The following is a 22086-nucleotide window of genomic DNA, read 5'->3' as shown; positions in this document are numbered from 1 at the left end:
CTTCTTATTCCCTGTACCTTTACCCCCATTCCTCCTCCCCACTGGTAACCCTCCATTTAATCTCCATTTCTGTGAATCTGTTCCTGTTCTGGTTGTTTGCTTACTTCATTTTTCTTTTTTTAGGTTCAGTTGTTGATAATTGTGAGTTTGTTGTTAATTTACTGTTCACAGTTTTGATCTTATTTTTCTTAGATAAGTCCCTTTAACATTTTATGTAGTAAGGGCTTGGTGGTGATGAATTCCTCTAACTTGACCTTATCTGGGAAGCAGTTTGTCTGCCTTTCCATTCTAAATGATGGCTTTGCTGGATAGAGCAATCTTGGATGTAGGTCCTAGCCTTTCATGACTTGGAATACTTCTTGCCAGCCCCTCAAATCCTGTAAGATTTCTGTTGAGAAATCAGCTTAGAGTCTTATGGGAACTCCTTTGCAGGTAACTGTCTCTTTATCTCTTGCTGCTTTGAAGATTCTCTCCTTCTCTTTAATCTTGGGTAATGGAATTATGATGTGTCTTAGTGTGTACTTCCTTGGATCCAACTTCTTTGGGACATGCTGAGCTTCCTGGACTTCCTGGATATCTATTTCCTTTGCCAGATTGTGGAAATTCCTTTATTATGTTTTCAAGAAGTTTTCAATTTCTTGCTCTTCCTCTTTTCCTCTGGTACCCCTATAATTCAGATGTTGGAATGTTTAAAGATGTCCTGGAGGTCCCTAAGCCTCTCCTCATTTTTTTTTTTTAATTCTTGTTTCTTCACTCTGTTTCGGCTGAATGTTTATTTCTTCCTTCTGGTCCAAACTGTTGATTTGAGTCCCGATTTCCTTCCTGTCACTGTTGGTTCTCTGCACATTTTCCTTTATTTCACTTTTCATAGCCTTCACTTTTTCCTCTATTTTGCTACCATATTCAACTAGTTCTGTGAGGATCCTGATTACCAGTGTTTTGAACTGTGCATCTGATGGGTTGGCTATCTCTTCATCGCTTAGTTGTATTTTTTCTGGAGCTTTGATCTGTTCTTTCATTTGGGCCATTTTTTTTTTGTCTCGGCACACCTGTTATGTAGCAAGGGGCAGAGCCTTAGGTATTTCCCAGGGCAGGGCACCCACATCGCTGTGTTGTAGTGCTGAGTGTGGGGGAGGGGTCCAAGAGGGATAATGCCACTTGCTCAGCTCTCCACTGGCTTTCAGTCACTTCCCATGCTACCCACAAGCAAATTGGACCCTTCTGGTGCTAATTCCCAGGTGGGTGGGTTTGTGTGCCTTCTAGGACCCTGTGGGTCTCTCCAACAAACTCTCCTGCAAGGCTAGGAGTTTTTCCCGCTGCCGCAAGCCCCAGTTTTTTCAGTCAGAGGTTTGAGGCTTTAGTTTCCTGTGCTGAAATCCTGAGTTGTGCAGTCTGTCTCACTCTCCATTTGTTCCTCCCAGTTTATCTGCACAAAAATGTGGGACCACCCAGTCCTCCAGCTGCCACCTTGCCTGGAGTCCCCTCTGCCCTAGCTGTCCATCTCTGCCCCTCTTATCAGTCTGGATGAATATTTCTTCTTTACCTCCTTGGGTGTCACACTTCCATACAGTTTGATTTTCTGGCAGTTCTGTTTTTTTGTTTTTAAATTTGTTGTTGTCCTTCTTTTGGTTGTGTGAGGAGGCAAAGTATATCTACCTACACGTCCATCTTGGCCAGAAGTCTGATGACTCTGGGTTTCTGAAGTCACCAGAATGTCCCAGTACGACAATGGTATACTCTCTGTAAGAACTGTGTCATGTGCCTGGGTTTCTGAATGGTTCCCATGTATTAACACGTGAATCACGTACATGAAACAAAATGAAACAAACATGGCTATGAGAGAAAATTTCACCTCTTTAGGTGATGGAGTGAGTGAGCAATGGGAGTAACTCATGTCAGATAACTAGGCTCTGAAGAGATTCAGATGGTAGTCTTGTTAGTCCAACCATCACAGCAATTATTAATTCCAACTGAAATCAGCCGATATAAATTGCCTTACCAAGGGGTTCACCAAAAACTAGACTAAACTGGCCAATAACACAGAATTATGGGTGTTACATACAATTGGCACTTGATAAGTTCCAGACAAAGAAAATATGTTCTCTGTAATGGGAAAATGCATACTCAATAGCTCAGGTGGCTGGACCACAAATTTTCTTGTCCTTGCAAGTGTGGAATTAATTTTTATACCTGCAAGTCCAGTAAACATCCTTCCTTCCTTCATATCTTTCCATGTACTGACAGGATGTTCTCCACCACTTTCTGTGGAAATGCACCTTATCAGCACCCATCGAAGCTCAGCCAAGTACTGGCTGAACTGCACTGGCATCACCCAAGAAGATGGGACCCTACCTCATGTGCTTACCACTCACATAAATCTACCACCACAAGTTACAGCAGAGGCAACAATGCTTCCTGCACAGTATGCACAATGTTTTGAAGAAAAAAGACTGATAAAATATTTCCTGGATGGTAGAAGTTTATTCTGCTTGCCAAACCTAATAAGCCCAGTTATTTTCAATTATACTGTAAGGTTAACTACACAGCAAGGACTCATGTAGACACCAGCAGATCAACTACATCATGTATAGAGTATGCTCCTGGCTGTACCTACTGCATAACACAGGCACACATGTGCACCATGTAGTAACTCAGAAAACTAGGCACCACCTATTCTCCCCATTAGAGAATCAAAAAAAAATATCATCTATTACATGAAATAAAAACTTCTTTTGAATGCTCCTTATTACACCTTAACTTTTACTCGATTACAATTATATCTCATGCTTTCTTCATAGAAATTAAACGTCTTGCAGAAATGACACAAGTTTGATGTACTCACTGTAAACTTCTCCTCCCTTTTCTTCCGGTAACCAAAGGAATTCTTCCTGGAGGAGAGAAAAAACAAAAGACTTAATTTTTTTCCCACTTGGGACATTTTTCATTAGGCATACATATTTAATCTTTATGACTTTGTAATCTTTCACAATGACTTCCGGGTTGAAATCCCAACTTACACTTAAGAAGTGTAAGCAAAAAAAAAAGTAAGAAAAAACCCATAAAAACATAAATTGCATAGTAAAAGACTAAAACTGATGTCTAGATAGGTAAATCAAAATATTGAAAGACTATTCCTAGTAGTTATTCAGAATTTTTATCATGATATCAATACTTGAACATCCATTTATTTGGAACAACAGGATGTGTAAAATCCAACACTAAACTACACAGGTGAACTGTTAGAGGATGGTGATGAAATGTATCAGATTTATCATAAACATGCAAAAACTCCAATAGTCTAATCAGCTGCCTCCTCAGCCTTCAGACTGCCAAGTCAACGAACGGCCTACCCGTTACCACCAAACACACAAGCATTTCTAAACCTCAAGCACCATCTCTACCCAGCTGCTGGCTGCATGAAGTGTTCTACAGTCTACAACTCAGATCCAGCCAGACTAGAGAGGCAGCAAAACTGGGCCATGCACCACAGTGCATAACCTAAGTGACCAAAGCAGGCCCTGAGGATACTAAGACACTTTCATCACTGCCCTGTATCGACTATGTGGCCTAAGAGTTCACATATTATTCCAATTTATAATTTCGTTTCTATTTATTTAACCCGTTATCACCTCACATAAATGCAAAGATTCTGGGGACATTTGTATTACATAAGCCAGGGAGGAGTTTAGAAATAGTCTTGACTAATTCCTTTATTTTACAGAAAATCTACAAAGAGCCTTGCCCAAAGCAGCTAACTAATTAAAATAATGAGCTTACAGCCTCACTATCCCAAGTAGGACACGTGTGGAGCCTCTGGTTCATGCCTCCAGAAAGGCAGTGCAAACCCCTAGGATTCTGGACCAAAACCACACACCCTCTGCTACAAAATCAATTCCCAAAATAGCTCCTTGCTTTTCAAATGACTCCTAATATAGCCTAAATGCCTCACTGTAAACATCAGTGACCACGGACTTGAGATGCCCACCATAATCAGGGCACTAAACCACGGAGACGGGCACAAGCACCCACCAGCAGCAGAAGCAGCACAATAGAGCCAGGGCTCCAGTCCTGTGCGTCACCCCTTCCTCTCAATCCACATCTACAGCGTCATGGGAAGTCTCTCAGCACAGGGACAAGGGGGGAGTTCGAGATCTGGATTACTGATGGCCATGCAGTATCAGATCACCTTGGCTTAAACCCCATTTAGGAGTGCCTCCAAAAGCTAGGGGCAGGGGGATCATCCCAGGTGGCAGAACTTCAAGCAACACATTTGTTATCCACTGTTCCTGGAGGCAGAAATGGTCAAAAGTACAGATTTACACTGGTTTTCAAGCAGGGGAGGTAAGGGTCTGGCTAGATGACAGACTCACAAAGACTAGGACTCCAAGTATGGTAACAGAAGACTTTGGAAGTTTTATGGAAGGAACGGTGCAAAGGCATCTGTGTTGAGGTCACTCACTTTAGGAGAGGCCCCTGACAGGAGGAAGAAAAGATGTGGTGACCAGTTAGCCTCTTCCTGGTCCCACCAGGTGCATGGTAGTCACACTTAAACACCAAGGCTAGCCTGTTGATCACCACCCTAGTAGTGCCAGCCTTGTCCCATCCTGGAGGAGGCAGAACTTCTAGCTGCCAATGCTCCATCAGCACCATTCAGCAGACCTAAGGGGAAGCCACCTTGGCCCCATGGTGCCTGTGCAGCACAGGTCAGACCCGGAGGCCAATCCCACAACAGCAGAAGTGGTAAACAGACTGGCAGAGTGAAGACAGATGCAAGGCTAGGGCCAGCCGTACCCTCAAAGGATGGCCCTAACTCAGGAGATGCAGCATATGCTTCACACATGGCCAGAGCTCGGGCTATGGCGGTGCATAGGTCCAGGCACCACAAAACACAGGCTATCGTGTGCTCCATGGTGCCAGTAGACTACTGGAACACACCCAGTATTTTACCAGCACAATTTCTGCTTACTGTGCCCACAACTTTGAATTCTAGTGGTTTGGCTGCCTTGGTCCCTAGAGCAGGACGTACTCACCAGGTGAAATACCCGAGCATCTGCTCAGCTGAAGTTCCTCCTGCCACTGAACCTGACTAGGTGACTGCTATGCAGGCTGCTGCTACAGAGGGGCTGGAGAATCATGTGTGTCCAAGGGGACTCTCTAGGGTGCCTCATACTGCTCCTTATGCACAACACATAAAGTTAATGGAAGACAAAACAAAACCCAGAAAAAAGGAGTGCTGCCAGTGAGTATAGCCACTGTGGCTCGGGTCCTCCAGGGTCACCCTCTGGCTGAAGACCCTGGAGAGCCTGATAACCTTGTCTAAAAACAAAGGAAATGTGAGGAAGAGGGAAGGAATCACCTATCAGTATCGAACAGGGCTTCCTGACCAGCTTTTACTTGTGTGTCATGTACACTGCTGCATGTCACTTCAGCTCTTGCTAGTGGTGGTTTCAGTCCTCAGGGTAAGACTATGTGGGAGTCTCCATTTTGTGGGCAAAGGCATTAACTCATCACTACTGCAGCTTGGAAGTTCAAGTGCTGTCGAAGATTGTATCCATGTGGCCAGAGGTGGGCAGTGTTGGTCAACCAGATGCTTCTCAGCTTCATGTGGACCCTTACCCTCCTGTGTGACAATGGGCAGGTGTTCTTGAGACCGTGTCTTTTCATGACCATGACACATCTTGTTAAGCTTTTCCCAACGGGAAGTGCTAGTGGGAGCTGGAGAAGTGACAGGAGGACATGGAAGCCTGTCTTCCTGATGATGCTTTTTCTGCTTTGTCCCTCCAGCAGCATAGCAGGCCTGGCCCTTCCTTAGGTCTCGCCTCAAATTCATAAGCCTGGCTCCAAGCCTCCCAATGTTCCCCACGCCATTGGTAGCGGCTCCTTCCTTAAGTAACTGCCTCTGCATTTCCTCAGTGTTCCCCTTTGCCTTTCAGCCTTCCGACATCTGCTGAACCAACTTTTTAAATCAAATTTCTAATGTGCAGTTCTGTGCCAGTTCACCTGCAACATGCTGTCTTTAGTCATTCTAACTCCATCTTACAACCCCTCCAAGGTCTGGCCCTGTGGACTAACCACCATGAGTACAATGGCCTGCTTGTGGCCCTTCATACTCCCAATCTGCACTGGAGGCACACGCTGAGCCAGGAAGAAGAGGTAACAATGTTACTGGAGTTTGTGCATGTCAGACATTGTGCTGTACACTCTGTATGAAACACTTAGAAATATGTTCATCTAAAGTTTTCAAAGTAGATTTAAAAAACAAATGAGCCCTGGCTGGTGTAGCTCAGTGGACTGAGCGCAGGCCTGCGAACCACACAATCGTGGTTCAGTTCCCAGTCAGGGCACATGCCTGGGTTGCGGGCCAGTTCCCAGCAGGGGACTCATGAGAGGCAACCGTACATTGATGTTTCTCTCCTTCTCTCCTTCCCTTCCTCTCTAAAGATAAATAAATAAAATCTTTAAAAAAAATGAAAAAAGCTTATGCAGGTTGAATTAGTTATCCATCAGAGGGGACTTCCTTCATGACAGCATATATTGAATGAACCACTAAGAGAAACAACTGAATAAAGCCAGCTGCAATCTGTCAACCCCAGACAGGAGAGCAGTGACTAAATGCAAACCTGGGACTCACTTCCACCTTCTTAATCTCACCTCTCTAATCAAGTGTAAGTGGCAGAAGGCAAGGCAGTAAGCAGCAGCAAACTGCGTCAAAGGAAAAGGAAAAAGACAGTGGACACAGCCCACTGTTAGGATACAGTAATGACCCAGGTAATGACCATGGGCATTGCAAAACCAACTGTATTAGCCTGAACATCCAGCGATGTAAATCTTCCCCTAAATGTGACCAACAGGCAACCTACTGAACCGTAACAGCTTTTGTTTATAAATAAATGTAGTACTAATGGAATTTAAATTCTTGGCTGGTTTAAACTCGTGTAGTCTGTCTGGCTACACAACTCAGTATCTGTCTATTCTAGAACCCTGCTGGCTAGAAAAAAAGCAAGGCTGGGAACAGAAAACATGGGCTCTCTGTACAGGCAGGAATGGGAGAAGACCAGAGGCTCACAGATTGTGGAGTCCGGTATCTAATCCACTTGAACATCTCCACAAATAATAACTGTGACTTAATATAGTTCCATTCCACCCATAGTCTATAACGAAGATGAGAATAGTTAGATCCCTGCTCTAGAAAAGTAACACCTCTGTATCATTATATAAAACCTGTGATGGTACAGCCTTCAATTTGATGTTCTGATATATCTGAAAATAATGACTATAAAAAACATATCTCAATTAATGGAATTTGAAAATATTAATAGTTTATAAGTACACAGTACCCACCCAACAACTGTTCTGAGTAACTCACCTGCCTCTACCTAGGCCAGGAGAGGAGTCAAGACTACTCTGCTCCACCCGCCCGGTCCCAGCATCTCTCTTGGCATAAGTTGGAGGGTTCTGTATGCGGGTTCTAGGTTGGCCTGTCTGCCTTGCTTGTGGGCTCCGCACACCATTAATTAATCGATCCGCAGTGAAGTTAAATATTGATGGACTTTCTAACAGCCCAGGCCCTCTCTCTGCAGTAGGAATGGTGTGGCGCAGATGGGCTTTACTAGGATTCCTGCAAATAAAATGTAAAGGCTCAGTTATGAATGATCACATGATGAAATGAGCATGCTCACAAAGCAATGACTAGAAAAGGGTGTGCAACCTGCAGCCCACGGGCCACATATGGCCCAACACAAAATCATAAATTTACTTAAAACTTCTTTTTTGCTCATCAGTTTTCATTAGTGTTTGTGTATTTAATGTGTGGCCCAAGACAACAACTCTTCTTCCAGTGTGGCCCAGAGATGCCAAAAGACTGGACACCACTGGAAGGTAAAATGTGCTCACAATTCAGAAAAAATATAAAAATGATAAGAACAGTTAATGCATATGTCTGATAGTGCTGACAGTGCCAACCTGTAACTACAGTACCGATCTGCAAATGAAAAACAGGCATGCATGGCTGCCAGCTGCCCCAGAAGACTTTTTCTAAAGAGATGTCCCCTATATGTAGGCACCACTAGCACCACTTTTGGTAATTCTATGCTTCGGGTAGTTTTATCTCAGATAAAGTACATCATCCAAGTACATCAGTGGTCAAGTACATCATTAGCGATGGTCAGGAATAGCCTTTTCATTTAGTAAATGGAATTCATGCACACAGTGAGAATAACCAAGGTTTAACACATTTTTTTTTTTGCTTTACTTTTAAAGCATATGATGTAGAAGTGACCTCTTACTACAAGCCGTAGAAAAACACCATTTTATTCACTCATGGAACTACTTGCCTGCTTCTCGGAGGGTATTGTCTGAGTGAAGTCAGAGGAGATGCTGTGGGTTTGAAGGTTGGAGATGTAAACCCATTTATAAATCCAGTATTTGGAAATGGAGTTACCTAGATTCATTAAAAACAAACAAGTCAACAAACCATAACCAGACTTCAGCTTGGTTAAGACTGCTCCTTATGGTAACCTGAGTCATTTCTTGACGTGTCAAGGAGGCTATGTTCCATTTCACACTTAAATATTCATGGGTTTAGGAAGAGCGTTGTATAAGATTATTGCTAAAAATCTAGCCGTGGCTAAGACCTATTCCTGGGCTATTTCAGATGATCCTCCCAGCAAACCCATGAGGATGCGGATTCCCACACGTGGAAATTGACACGAGAGGGAAGTGCCTCCAAGACCCCACATGCTTGTCTGGAAAGTCCCAGTGCTCAACCTAATGCACTGTACCACAACCTCCAGACTGGCAATAAGTCAGCAATTCCTTCTTATTCCTGATGACTGAAATGGAATTGCTTAAAATGCTACAGGAGAGAGAGAGAGACTTGAAATTTTGTTAGAATCCCCAATGCACTGATGAGAAACCCCACAACCTGAAAGGGTCACACTAGGTAAAATTACGTCAATCTCCCCAGACCGAGACTGTTTATCATGGGAAGACCCATCAAGAGGCATAGTTTCATGTATGCACTTTCACATGTAGAACTCTGATATTTGAGTAATATTACTCAAGAGTTTAAAAATAAGTTAGTTATTAAAATAATAATACAACTTGCTGAGAATAGGCACCATCTCTTCACTCTTTTTCAAAAATGCAGTGTGTTTTAGAGCAAGCAAAGAGCCTCACACACCAGACCAGGAACCATCCCAAACGGCCGGACAACTGATTCAGGGTCCCAAAGTACCCCACTCTGGACAGGGGTATGCATGATTAGAGAAATTAGGAGAGCAAACTAATTCAAGGACAGCACAAGCATGGCAGTGGCCTCCTTTGGAGAAATTATTCAACACAGGAGTTTACAGACTCTTTCCTTTTACATTTCTCCTGTGCTATATTAACTATACGGCTATCGGTACACTTTTACAGAATGTAGTACATAACGTCAAAAAAGTAATACATTTTGAGCAAACCATTAGGATTCACTCAAAAGAAAGAGACACACTCTGCATGTGAGCACTTGTCTGCTACCATCTTTCACTGAGTGGTTCTAGACTTGAGGGGCTCTGTGCCCATGAGGACCTCTCCTGATGCGTCTCTCTCCCCATCCATCCTTCTCATGTACCATACACCACAGATGAAGTCCACACATCTCAACACACAGTTAAGAACCCATACAGTCCTGATCTCAGCTGTGCCTTCACTCAGAAACACTGGACACACCACAACCACCCCAGGCACTTCTGTGCATGCCACTCTCATATAGCTTCTTTCCCTTCCAGCACTTCTGATATGCTCCATTTAGGTGATACGTTACCCGATAAATTCTAAGTAATTCTGTGCCCCATTTTTGCAATAACCACCTACTTGTCACACTTGTTTTTTGATGAACATCTTTACATTCTAGTAGGTAACAGGCATCCACCACCCAGCTGAACACTCCTTCTCTCAGGCTCATCCTCTTCAGTTACCATCCTCTCTACACCCATCAGTAGTAACAAGAGCCTCGGGTGACATCCCTAATGATGGGACTCAGCTCATGTCTCTCATTTCCACACAGCTGATAGAAACTTTCCCACCCCAACTTTCCCTAATGTGGTCCACGGCCATATCTTCAAAATTTCTAACTTGATCCCTGTTTTCTAACCACAGCCTTCTGCATACTCCACCCTTCCATTGCTACAGTTCCAACAAATCCTGCTGGCAATCCAATATAAACCTCCCATCCAAATCAACCCACCCCACTCCCAGCCAGGAGCCAAATGATCACTTCTTTTCCTGCCATGGATCAGCGCTGATACATCCACTGCATCTAACTCATGCCCAGGGCCTACCCAATCCTTCTAACATCTGCACCAGCACAGTTGGAGAAAAAGACCGAATCCATTACAAATCTATAGATTCCAACCACAGGCATTAACTGAGCCCAAAATATGTAAAAATTACTCATGCCAACCAACGATAAGGCTGGTGTGAAAAATAAAACTTATAAGATGGCACATTTTCTACTTGTTCTTGACTGTTACAAGCCTATTAGAACACTGTTTTCCTTAAAGGCATCGCCCCCCCCCATACTCACAGTTCCTGCTACCCACCCCAGAACTTGCATCACACTTTGTTCTGTTAGGGATATACATATCCTTACATTTAGAAAAGGATATGTTAGACAGAAGGGCAGGCAAACTGGGCAAAGGACTGAGAGTATAGTGCTTGAAGGTTTTTTAATGAACATGGCTCCTTATTTATCTCTCAACTAAATTAAAAACCCACCACAGAACCAGAAGGTCTGTTTTTCTTCAGTAAACTGTAGACCCATCTGCTCCATGTATCAGATGAAGATCTTTATCCTTTAAAGCATCTAGTACGGTGTCCATTACACAACTTTCTGTTACAAAAGGGACAAGACAAGACAAGACAGGACTCACCAAGGGTGGATCGAGATAGCCGTGTGTTGCTGACCATGTCTGGGGAGCAATCAGGCTGTACAGAGGGAACTGCTGCTGGGGGCTATAGATGGGAGGTAAGTAAAAGGATGCTGTGTAACGGTGCTGTGTGTAAAGGCTCATGTCCAGGGGCCTAAATCCATTCTTTGGCAAAAATGTGTTTATAGCTATTGCCTTTGCTTTTATCCGTGCCTGTGTGAAAATATAGTAAGTATCTATTAGAATACTTTAGAATACTGATACACAAATAAAGTATTACCAGTGGTCTTGCTTACCTTAATTGGTTTTCCTTGAAAAGTTTTGACTTCTTCTCGCAGATATTTGTAAGCCTAAGGAAAAATCATCCAAAGTACCATTGTGTCAATCTTATAAACAAGATAAACTGACAGTTAATATGTCAAATAAGGAATTATACAGTTAAAATACTATGCTAGTATTTTGAGTGGACAAGACCTAGAACTATGATTCTTAACCTTCTCTGGGTTACAGATTCCTTAAAAAACAAAAACAAAAACGAAACACCTGCTAAGAGGTATGGATTCTCTACCTAAAATTCTTATAGACAACATCTGTATATATTCTGTAAGTACTAATAGGTAACCATGAAAGCCCACCAGAGACCACAGGCTAAGAAGTCTGACATAGGGGGGAAAAAAAAAAAGGGAGTTGAGTTCCTAGTGTTAACCCTAATTTGAAACTCAGATTATAGTTTGGGAAAGGAAAAGACTAGAATCTCAATGTTCCAAAGTCCTTATTCTTCTCTGCACCCCCTCCATAACACTAAAGGCTTTGACCCACCTAACTACCTGCTGAGTAGTCCCCCCACCCAGTTAAAACCCATCTTTCAGATTCTCTTTTTATCCTGCATCCACACCATTTAACACTGAACAATCTGCAGGTTTCCTTCACACATACTACTGTTTCTGCAGAGAAAAACCTTCCTTTAAGGGTAGAGAGATGATTCTAACTCCTGTCTCCTCCCAGAGCATTGGTGCCCTTTCAAGTATCTTGTAACACATGTGATGCCAAGTGAAAATTAAATTCAAGTTAAAACCTTTCTCTGCCCCAATACAAGAACAGAACTACCTGTCCTAGGCTACTTGTGCTTATATGTCCTCAGACTATCATGTCACATGCTTTTAATATTGCCAGAAAAACTGTCCACACACACATACCTAGTTAAGTTTCTACAACTTGATTTCCTCTGTACTTTATACTCAAACTTAATCCTGTGATATAACAGTAATCTCAATACCCGAACTGAGTCGCACCATGTGCTAACTGTTCACTGGTACACTCTGTGCTTCTTGGAGGAGAGGAGCTTACCTGTTGCGCATCAGCTTCAGTTTCAAATGTAATAAACCAATTATCATTATAGGCAAATTCACAGTTTATAAATTTTGGTAAATTATCTCCTTTAAATAGTGCTTCTACTTCCTACAGGAAATAGAAAAGTTAGAAATTAATTCTCAACCATGCCGCCCTTGGTCCTCACCAAATAAAAATGTTGCATGCTTTTAAGATAGATTCTTAGCTAACATACTGACATCCAGTAAATCTTTTCTTGAAAATGGCTCAGTGTGGCTTTCAGGAAAATAAGTCCACAACTTACTGACAGCTTTCTCTACTACCAAGATACCATTAAGCTAAATTAATGTGAAAATACCATTTCATTTACCAGTAGGCTGATAGCTGTGGGCGGGAGGGGGGCACAGACAGAGATAGGATGGTGGAGGGGTAGTTATAATTTAAGAAATTTAAAAATTAGCTGGACTTTTGCTTCTGGCCAAGATTAGCCAGATTTATCTTCCAATATGAAACAATTAAAAACAAAAGACAAAATACATGGAATAACAGTTTTCAGACAGTGGACCTCAGGCTGTGTAGCACAGGTGAACTTGGGAGAACAAAGCTCACACCTGGAGTTTCTAGGTGGCAGTGCTAGGAGGGTGAGCAGAGCCAAGGGCCAAGACAAGGCAAGACCGGACCAGCCCAGCCCCTCCAGGGCCTTCTGAAGGCAAGCAGAGGGCAGTGCCTCAGTTTGAAAAGGGAAATCAGCTCTAGCAAAAAAGCAGCTTTGCTCCCAGCTAACAAACACTAAGGATCAAACTACTTCCAAGTCTGTCAACTGAACCTCAGAACAAAGCTAAAAAATATTCAGCACCCAATAAAGTCCAAAATGCCTAGCACCCATTTGAAGTTTACCAGGAATATCCCCCACCCAAAGAGACCTATAATGAGAAAACTCAAGGAATCAAATAAAAAGATTCTTACGATGCGCTATAGAAACACTTATTCTTCATTTTCTCAAGGCATGACCATCAGCAGTGTGTTTTACTATACAATGCAACTCAGTTTAAACAACTGGACAAGCCACAGATTTTAGAACAATTCAGTTTAGAGCAATTCTGTTACTTTTCATGACTCCAACTATCAAATACTGTGGTTTCCTAAAATTACTGCCTAAGTTTAGTTTTCATATTATGACCCATAGACTCTGTGGGGTCTTACATAAAAAAGATGCCTTTACCTTTTTACTATGACAACATCTGCACTGATGCAGTCCTATCAGCTCAGATGAAGAACAAGCTACTCTAGTGCTCACTGCACTCTTTTCAGTGTCCCTCTTGTCATGAAAATACTTGCTTTGAAAAGTTATAATCTTTATCTTCACTTGTGGTTTATTATTATCTTTTTAAAATAAATAAATAAATAAATAAATATTTAAATCTTTTCATTGCTAAATATTAAAATCACCGTTATTTCTTAAAATGTATATAAAGTGTGTAGCAGAGTTCCAAGACCAAAAATTCTGAGAACCACTCTCATATACGAATCACACTGTAACCATCAGTGTGTGAATCCTGGAAAAAAAGTATTACTGCACATATGTGTTCTTTAAAATAAACTCTCCAAAAAACACAGAAGTAAACAAAAAACCCACAACAGAAACCCAAGTAGCTTTCTAGGGAGGAATGACTTACTTCTACAGGGGTGGATTCAGAGATTTCACGTAATATTACTATGCAACGATTTTGATTTGGCCTTACTTTTTCTCCCTTCTCATCCACTTGGACTAAAGGTAAAGCTGTAAAGAGAAGAAAAATGAATAGTAAAAAATATATATATTAAAACAAACCGATCATTTACATTCTATTATAATATAAATACTCCAATGAGATGTTATACTATGTAGCTAAACACATTAAAAAAAAACTGTATACAACTGTAAACTAGTAAAAGGTTTTAAGCTAATCTTGCATGTTACATTTCTCAAAACTACAGAAGATGGGAATTTCAAAAGTCATATAAGGTTCTAAAAAGCCCAAGTAACTAACAATTACAATCTTACAATTCAGGGTTAATGGCTTTTCTGCAAGTCCCCAAAATAAAATAATTTTCTCATTATGACTTTTCATCTTGAATTCACAAGAGGTAAAGTGGTTTTATATTAAGATGCAAGTAGGTCAGATGGAACCAAACTCAACTGACACATAAAACACGTTTCTGTTGTCAGTCAACTACGCCGCCCCCGGCCCCCCCAAAAACACTGGAAAGCACAACTCAAGAAAGAGTGGTATAGTTTTTAGAATTCAAACTTCATGGATTATGTTTGCCAGTTTCTTCATTATGCGTTTCAATAATTTAATGATCTTATGACATTTGCTTAAGAACAGAAAAATAAGAGGAAAACTTTCAATTTGTGAACAGAAAACCCAACTCTGTTTGCAAGGTAAGATACTCATCTTTTTCTACCACTATTAGGTCAAATACAAGAAAAAAAAATCTTCACTGATTGTCTGCAGTATAACTTAGGGAGAAAATGAAAACACTTTTGCAGAAGATTCAGATGAAAAGTCATGGCGGTAACTTAGAGAAATGGGCACAGTGATGTCTTATCATTTAGAAATATTTAGGTGGGGCAGAGGGCACACATCACACTGTGTTCTTTGTGAAGAAAAGCCATCGGAACTGCTCAGTAGTGCAGTCCTGAGGAGGGAGACAGAAATTATTCACCTGGTACTTGTAAACTGTATTATAAAAAGTAAATTTGTATAATTACAAATAATCCCACTTAAAAATCTAAAATATCATACATTTAATATAAAACTAATTCCCACTGAAGCCATGCTGAGTAGCAGAGAAGGGACAAAAATGTTACAAAGGGGAAAAGGAAACTTTGGACAGTGGTGGACATGTTTGTAATCTTGACCACACTAAAGGTTTCACTGATGCATACGTATGTTCCAATTGACCCAACTAAAAAATTTAAATACGCACAGTTCACTATGTCAATTATACTTTGGGAAAATGGTTTTTAGAAAAAAATAAAATGGTTAGGTTGTACAAAATTCGATATGCAAAGCAAACCAGGGAACCAGCAAACTACATCTGTGACATGGCGGATGACTCTTTAAATATTCACATTTCCTGAATTACTGTGGGTCTCTGATGTACCTGTTTAAAACCTCCTTTGATGTTGACAAATGTCTAGGTAACAACCTCATTCACAATATCCTTTTAAGAAAAAAACACACTTTCAGCAAAACTTAAGCAGTAAGGTAAAATTTGAAAGTAACTACTTTAGTGGTATTCCTTTACCCTAAATACCACTATTTAACTTCTCATTCATGTCACTGCTTCTGTTATCTTTCCCCCGGCCTTTTCCACACCCTGGACTTATAATAGATCCTATCAACACCCAGTGCCATGGGCACTCCACCAAACCTGGGGGCTGGTCAGAAAGGCCCAGATGGCAGGGAAGACTCCACTTGCCATGAAAGACCTTAGCACTGAATGGCTGTAGATCTAACCATCACTCCAGTGAGAAAAACGCTGTGAAGACCAGGTACAATGCTGCCTAGATTGTTGTTCACTTACATCTCAGCACTTCGACAATCAAGTCCAAGTCAGTGCTGAGCTTCTTGATGTGGTCCAGATTAGCCACTGTGGTGATTGGCACGTACTGATCACTGTCCATCTGTGATATAAGGTACATGTCACTAGCAAGGTTCTCCCTGCAGAAAGAAGACAGTCTCTCTTAATTAACACCTTTTTAAGAATGTTTTAAGAATTTTCTTACAAGAACACCTTGCAAGAATATGATTGTGGCATGATGTTGCTTCAGAGCTAGTTAAATCTGAGTTCTAATCCCACCTCTTATTTGCCTTGGGTCAAAGATATTTGGGGAGGCAGAAAGAGCAAAACTAAAAGTATACTGCACTTTATACAATCAAAACTAATGAGAAAGTAAATCTTTACAAAATGTATTTACACTTTATCTGTTTTAAAGAGCTTTAAGTAGCTTATTCAAAATACAATTTTTTAAAGTAAGGAAATCTACCTGAAAGGACAATAAAATAAGAAAAATATGAAAAGACCAGGAAAGGTGGGTGCCCAGAGTGTTTGCTGTTCAGTCTACAACACTTGCCAGAAAAGCAGCAGATCCAACTCTGGCTTCCCAGCACTTTCTAGCAACCAGGATTTAAAAAAAAAAAAAAAAAAGAAGGAAACTTGATCATAGCATGACCTACAGGTCACAAGGTAAGTCACAGATTACCAGTAAATTTAGGTGAAGATGAGCTACTTCCTGGTATTTTGGCCTACGATGAACACCTTTAAGTATTAAAGCAGGCCCGGAGAAAAACCTGAAAAATCACCAATACTGATAGAAAATTTTACATGGGCCAACTGGTTATCTTCTCACTCAAAAAATAAATAAATAAATAAATACAGTTAATCCCATCTTCTTGTTTGTCCAGTTCTTCCATTTGAACTTTAGAGGTTCTATTCTACTTTTGAATAGAAAAGGTATTATCCAGGGGAGAAAAATACATCTAAAAATATGAATGCTATATAAATAAAGCAATCTATTATAGCAATCAATGCTTGGCATATTTTGAGAACTAGTATAAGGAATTTGTTCTCAAACTTTAATGTGCTGAAAACCTAAGGCATGGGGCAGGGCCCAGGAACCCAAATTTCAAAAAGCAACTCGGATAATGATCATCAAGATGAATTTGTGGCAACTCTGGGGAACTCTGACCTAGAAATTAGTTTAGTTCTCCAACATGTCAAAGGTTACCTACTCATTATTCTAGACTTCCTACTACATAGACATGGACAATAACAGATGTATACTCCTTCTATGTAAAATGTTACATCCATATATAATAATCAATGGACAACATCACAGGTATTAGGCACTAGGAAAACCACCACCATCCTTACCTGGATAAACAGAATTCCAATGTTTTTTTAAGTACTTCTCGGGGGTCTTCCTGGCTTTCTGGCTGAGAATCATTTCCTCCTACATAAAAGTAATAATCAACTCAGGAAAAATGTCTTAAAAATTTTAGGTAGATAATTCAGTACAGCAATTCTAATGTTTTCAGTATATTATTAATTCATCCAGCGTACAGATTATAAGAACAATGCCATTCTACCTACCAAAAAAAAAAAAAAAAACCTCCTCTCCCCCAAACAGAAACACAGTTTTGAAAAATAATCAGAGTATAAGATTAGCAGGTGCTTTTTATCATATAATATGTACAAGTTTATTTAATGCTTTGTCTCAATTCCAAAAAAGAATTTCAGGTAGTCTACAAAAACACAGATACCAAAGCAATGATAAAATATATAGGAAAGAATCAAAATAAGAAAAAGATAAATACAGGCCAAAAAATCAAGGATGGGGATGATAAACACATATGTTCTAAGTACCACAATTTCTAAACAAGAGGCTTATAAACAAGCCTTTAAAGTTACAGAGACTTAAAGTCACAAGTAAGAAATTGAGGAGTCACAGGAATGCTACTGAGAACATTAAATAAACAGATCCTCAAGAGGGAACTTCATTAGGTTGAGAAACCTAATAAACCTACTTCAGCCAGGTGGCCATGGTCAATATCACAGTGACAAATCATGCTGATACTATGTATCCTTAACATGACAGGATAAAGACCACAAGACCTCAGTGGTCTTCCTGCCTTGATCATAGAAAAACATTAAACAAATTCCAATAGAACAGAAGAGTAGAATATACAATAACTGACAAGTCCTCCTCTAGACTATCAAGGTCATCAAAAACAAGCAAAGTCTAAGAAACTGTTACAGCCAAGAGGAACCTAAGAAGACATGAGAACTAAATGTAATGTGGTATCCTGAAATAGGTAATATATACCAATAGTGTGGCAAATGTATCATACTAATAATGTAAGATGTTAAGAATATAAGGAACTAGATGCCTGGTCTATGGGAACTCTCTGTATTCAATTTTCTCAATTTTTCTGTAAGTTTAAAACTGTTCTAAAACAAATAGCAAGATGAGAGAGTCAAATTAACTATATCAATTACCACAGTAAATGTTAATGTTCAGATCATTATATTTGACTTTTTATTAAAAAGAACACAAGATCAACTGTTACATTACCTATAAGAAATGTACTTTATTAAATATAAATACCCAAATAGGTTAAAAGTAAAAGGATGGAAGAAGCTATACCATTACCAGGGATAAAGAAGATCATTTCATAATGACAGAGGAGTTAATTTATCAGGAGGCCATAGTAATCTTAAAACATGTATTTTTATTCCAAAATACATGAAGCAAAAACTGGAAGAACTAAAATGAGAAAGAGACAAATCTAAGAACAGATAGAATATCTACTTATCTTAATAACTGATACAACATGTAAACAGAAACTAGAAATACAGTAGACTTGAACAACACTATCACCTAACTAGACCTGACTGATACTTATAGAACACCCCCATAACAACAGCAAAATGCATTCTTCTTTAATGCAAAAGGAACATTTAGAATGCCTGTACTTTGGGCCACAGAATATTTAACCAAATTAAAAGAGATTCAAGTCATACAAAGTATGTCCTTGGACCACAATGAGAGTAAAATTAGAAATCAAACAAATTTTCACTGGAAAATCCCCAAATATTTAGAAACTATACAAAATACTTCTAAAATACCTGCAGAATGGAAAAAATTTAAGAATTTGAAATTGAATTTTAAAAGAAAGACATATCACAATCTGTAAGATTGTGCTACAGTAGTACTGAAGAGGAAATTTATAGAACTAGATGGCTATATTACTAAGGAAAAATGGCTTTTGTCTTATCAGATACTAAGGAAAAAGAGAACAAATTAAACACAAAGTTACCAGAAGAAAGTATATCATAAAGATTAGGGGGGGAAAAATCAATGAAATGGAAAAAAAAAAAAGCAGTTGAGGAAAATTAATGAAACCAAACACTGATTTTTTTTGAGAAGATCAACAAAATTGACAAACCTCTACTAGTTTGATTAAGGGAGGGAAAAAGAGAAGACACAAATGACCAATAACAGAAATGAGTGATGTGATAGATTCTATAGATTAAAAAGATAAACAGAATAATATGAGCAGCTCATATGCACTAACTTGGACAATTAAATGAACGGGTCCAAATCTTTGGTAGATACAAAGCTCCTTGAAAAAGAAACAGATAACCTGAGAAGCCCTATGTAAATAAATAAGTAAATAAATAAACCCCCAAAAGTTGTAGTTTAAAAGTTTCCTACCGATAAAACTCTAGGCCCACATGACTTCACTGTTTAATTTAAGGAAGAAATAATAAAATCATCCAAAAACGGAACAGGAAATAATATCTCAAAAAGAAAACTACAGACCAATATTATTCATGAACACAGATGTAAAAATGCTAAGCATAATTTTGTAATCTAATCCAATAATCTATCAAGCATATTATATCATGACCTAGTGAGGCTTATCCCAGGAATTTAAGTTTGGTTAAACGGTTGAAAAACTAATCAGTATAATTCACCTTTAACACACCAAGAAAGAAAAAATATATGACCATCGCCACAGATGGAGGAAAAACAAGACACACTACAAGAACCATTCCTCATAAAAGTTCCCAGCAAATAGTAAGAAAAGATACCTCATTAACATGCATGTAAAAATAACTAACATTGCCCTGGCTGGTGTGGCTTAGTGGCTGAGCGCTGGCCTGTGAACCAAGGGTCACTGGTTTGATTCCCTGTATGGACACATGCCTGGGTTGTGGGCCAGGTCCCCAGCAGGGGCATGTGAGAGGCAACTACACATTGATGTTTCTTTCCCTCTCTTTCTCCCGCCCTTCTCCTCTGTCTAAAATAAATAAATAAAATCTTAAAAAAAAACCAAAAAACTAACATTACACTCAATATGAAGACTGACTGTTTTCCCACTAAGATCAGTCATATGTTTGCACTCACTACATTTGCTCCCCTTTTAATGAAGGATCTATCCAGTACATCATGCAAGATAAAAGACACCAGACTGGCTAGGGAATAACACTGAATTTATTCACAGATAAATTCACATCTATGTTGAAAATCCAGTATAATCTACAAAAAGTTCCTAAAATGAAGAAGTCCACTTAGCAAGTTTGCAAGTATAATATCAATTTGTAAAAATTAATTATATTTCTATCTACTGATAACAATTGCAAATTAAATTTTTAAAAATCACAACAGCACCAAAAAAATATACTTAAGAATTGGACAAAAGATGTGAAAGACTAATACACTGAAAACTAAAAAAAAACAAATAAACAAAAAAACACAGCCAAGAGAAATCAAAGAAGACCTAAACAAATGGAAACATACACCTTGCTCATGAGTACTATAATTAAAGATGTTGATTTTCTGCAATTTTGCTAAAATTTAATGCAATCTCAATAAAAATCTCAGTATTTTACAGTTACCAGCTTATTCTAATTTGTATGAAAATGGAAAAGAACTAGAAAAGCCAAAATAAGTCTGAAAATGAACAAAATGAGAAGGCTAACACTATGTGTTTTTAAGAGTTACTTACAGTAATCAAAACACTGTGGCACTGCTGTCAAAAGAGACTAACAGGACTTCCGCCAAGATGGAGACGTAGGTGGAACCACCTTGCCTCTGTGCACAACCAAATCTAAGAACAACTATTTTTAACAACAATAAACACAACCAAGCCACACAGAAAATCGACAATACGGAGTCCAAAGACAACTAAATGCTCAGCTAAACCGGTAAGAGAAGCGAAGCCAGCATCAGAGCGGGTTGGCAAGAAAAAATCCCTGGGTGGTACGAGGTGCGCAAGCAGCCGAAGGCGTGGATCCCGGGCTAGCTACGGGAGCACACAGGGAAGTGGTGCCGCGGGCTGTCTGCGGTTGGTCGGTCGGTTGCGCATCTGCATGTGGATAAACCAGTGAGAAGGGAAGTGGTGTGACTGGACGGACTGGGCTAGCGGAGAGGACCGCCATTGCTCCCTCTCTGACCACGCCCCCACACACAGCACCACAAACCAGCAACCTGGGTCGCCCCGTCCTGGTAAACAACTAAGGCTTCGCTCTGCTTACTTAACGGCACGAATAGACCAAAAATGGCTCTAGGACAACTCAGAGCCCCAGAACCGATCGATCTAAGCGATGAAGAAATAGCCAGTCTTTCAGATGCACAGTTCAAAACACTGGTTATCAGGATCCTTACAGAACTGGTTGATTTTAGTCACAAATTAGAGAAACATATGGAAGCTAAACTAATTGAAATGAATGGTAATACAAAGGAAACCAATAGTAATGGAAAGGAGATTGGGACTCAAATCAAGGGAGTGGACCAGAAGGAAGGAAAAAATGATCAAACAGAAAAGAATGAAGAAATAAGAATTCAGAAAAATGAGGAGAAGCTTAGGAACCTCCAGGACATCTTTAAATGTTCCAACATCCGAATTATAGGGGTACCAGAAGGGGGAAAGGCACAGCCACTAGTGGAAAACTTATTTGAACAAATAATAAAGGAGCATTTCCCCAATCTGGCAAAGGAAATAGGCTTCCAGGAAATCCAGGAAGCTCAGAGAGTCCCAAAGAAGTTGGACCCAAGAAGGAACACACCAAGGCACATCATCATGTCATTAGCCAAGATTAAAATGAAGGAGAGAATCCTAGCAGCAGCAAGAGATAAGGGGACAGTCACCTACAAAGGAGTTCCCATCAGACTATCAGCTGATTTCTCAAAAGAGACCTTACAGGCAAGAAGGGGCTGGAAAGAGGTATTCCAAGTCATGAAAACCAAAGACCTACAACCAAGATTGCTCTACCCAGCAAAGTTTTCATT

General features: G+C 39.9%; 1 protein-coding gene across 6 annotated transcripts in view; it reads right to left on the bottom strand.

Annotated features, from left to right (window-relative positions):
• Positions 1 to 22086, bottom strand: part of LARP4B (La ribonucleoprotein 4B) — an 80032-nt gene that overhangs the window by 9960 nt on the left and 47986 nt on the right. For 5 of the 6 annotated variants that reach the window (XM_037156435.2, XM_037156440.2, XM_053665779.1 and 2 more), the window contains 9 exons: positions 17163 to 17241; positions 15813 to 15949; positions 13916 to 14019; positions 12258 to 12368; positions 11207 to 11260; positions 10914 to 11123; positions 8334 to 8440; positions 7367 to 7618; positions 2843 to 2888 (listed from right to left, as the gene is read on the bottom strand). In XM_037156435.2, coding sequence (XP_037012330.2) covers positions 2843 to 2888; positions 7367 to 7618; positions 8334 to 8440; positions 10914 to 11123; positions 11207 to 11260; positions 12258 to 12368; positions 13916 to 14019; positions 15813 to 15949; positions 17163 to 17241 — 1100 coding nt within the window. Of the gene's footprint in view, positions 1 to 2842; positions 2889 to 7366; positions 7619 to 8333; positions 8441 to 10913; positions 11124 to 11206; positions 11261 to 12257; positions 12369 to 13915; positions 14020 to 15812; positions 15950 to 17162; positions 17242 to 22086 lie in introns of those variants that run through there. The other variant, XM_053665778.1, reaches the window with a different exon arrangement.

Source organism: Artibeus jamaicensis, unplaced genomic scaffold (genome assembly GCF_021234435.1).
Source record: "Artibeus jamaicensis isolate MK-2021 breed Jamaican fruit bat unplaced genomic scaffold, CSHL_Jam_final contig_426, whole genome shotgun sequence".
NCBI lineage: Eukaryota > Metazoa > Chordata > Mammalia > Chiroptera > Phyllostomidae > Artibeus > Artibeus jamaicensis.
The sequence above is the reverse complement of the archived record's forward strand: the minus strand, read 5'-3'. Positions and strand labels throughout refer to the sequence as shown.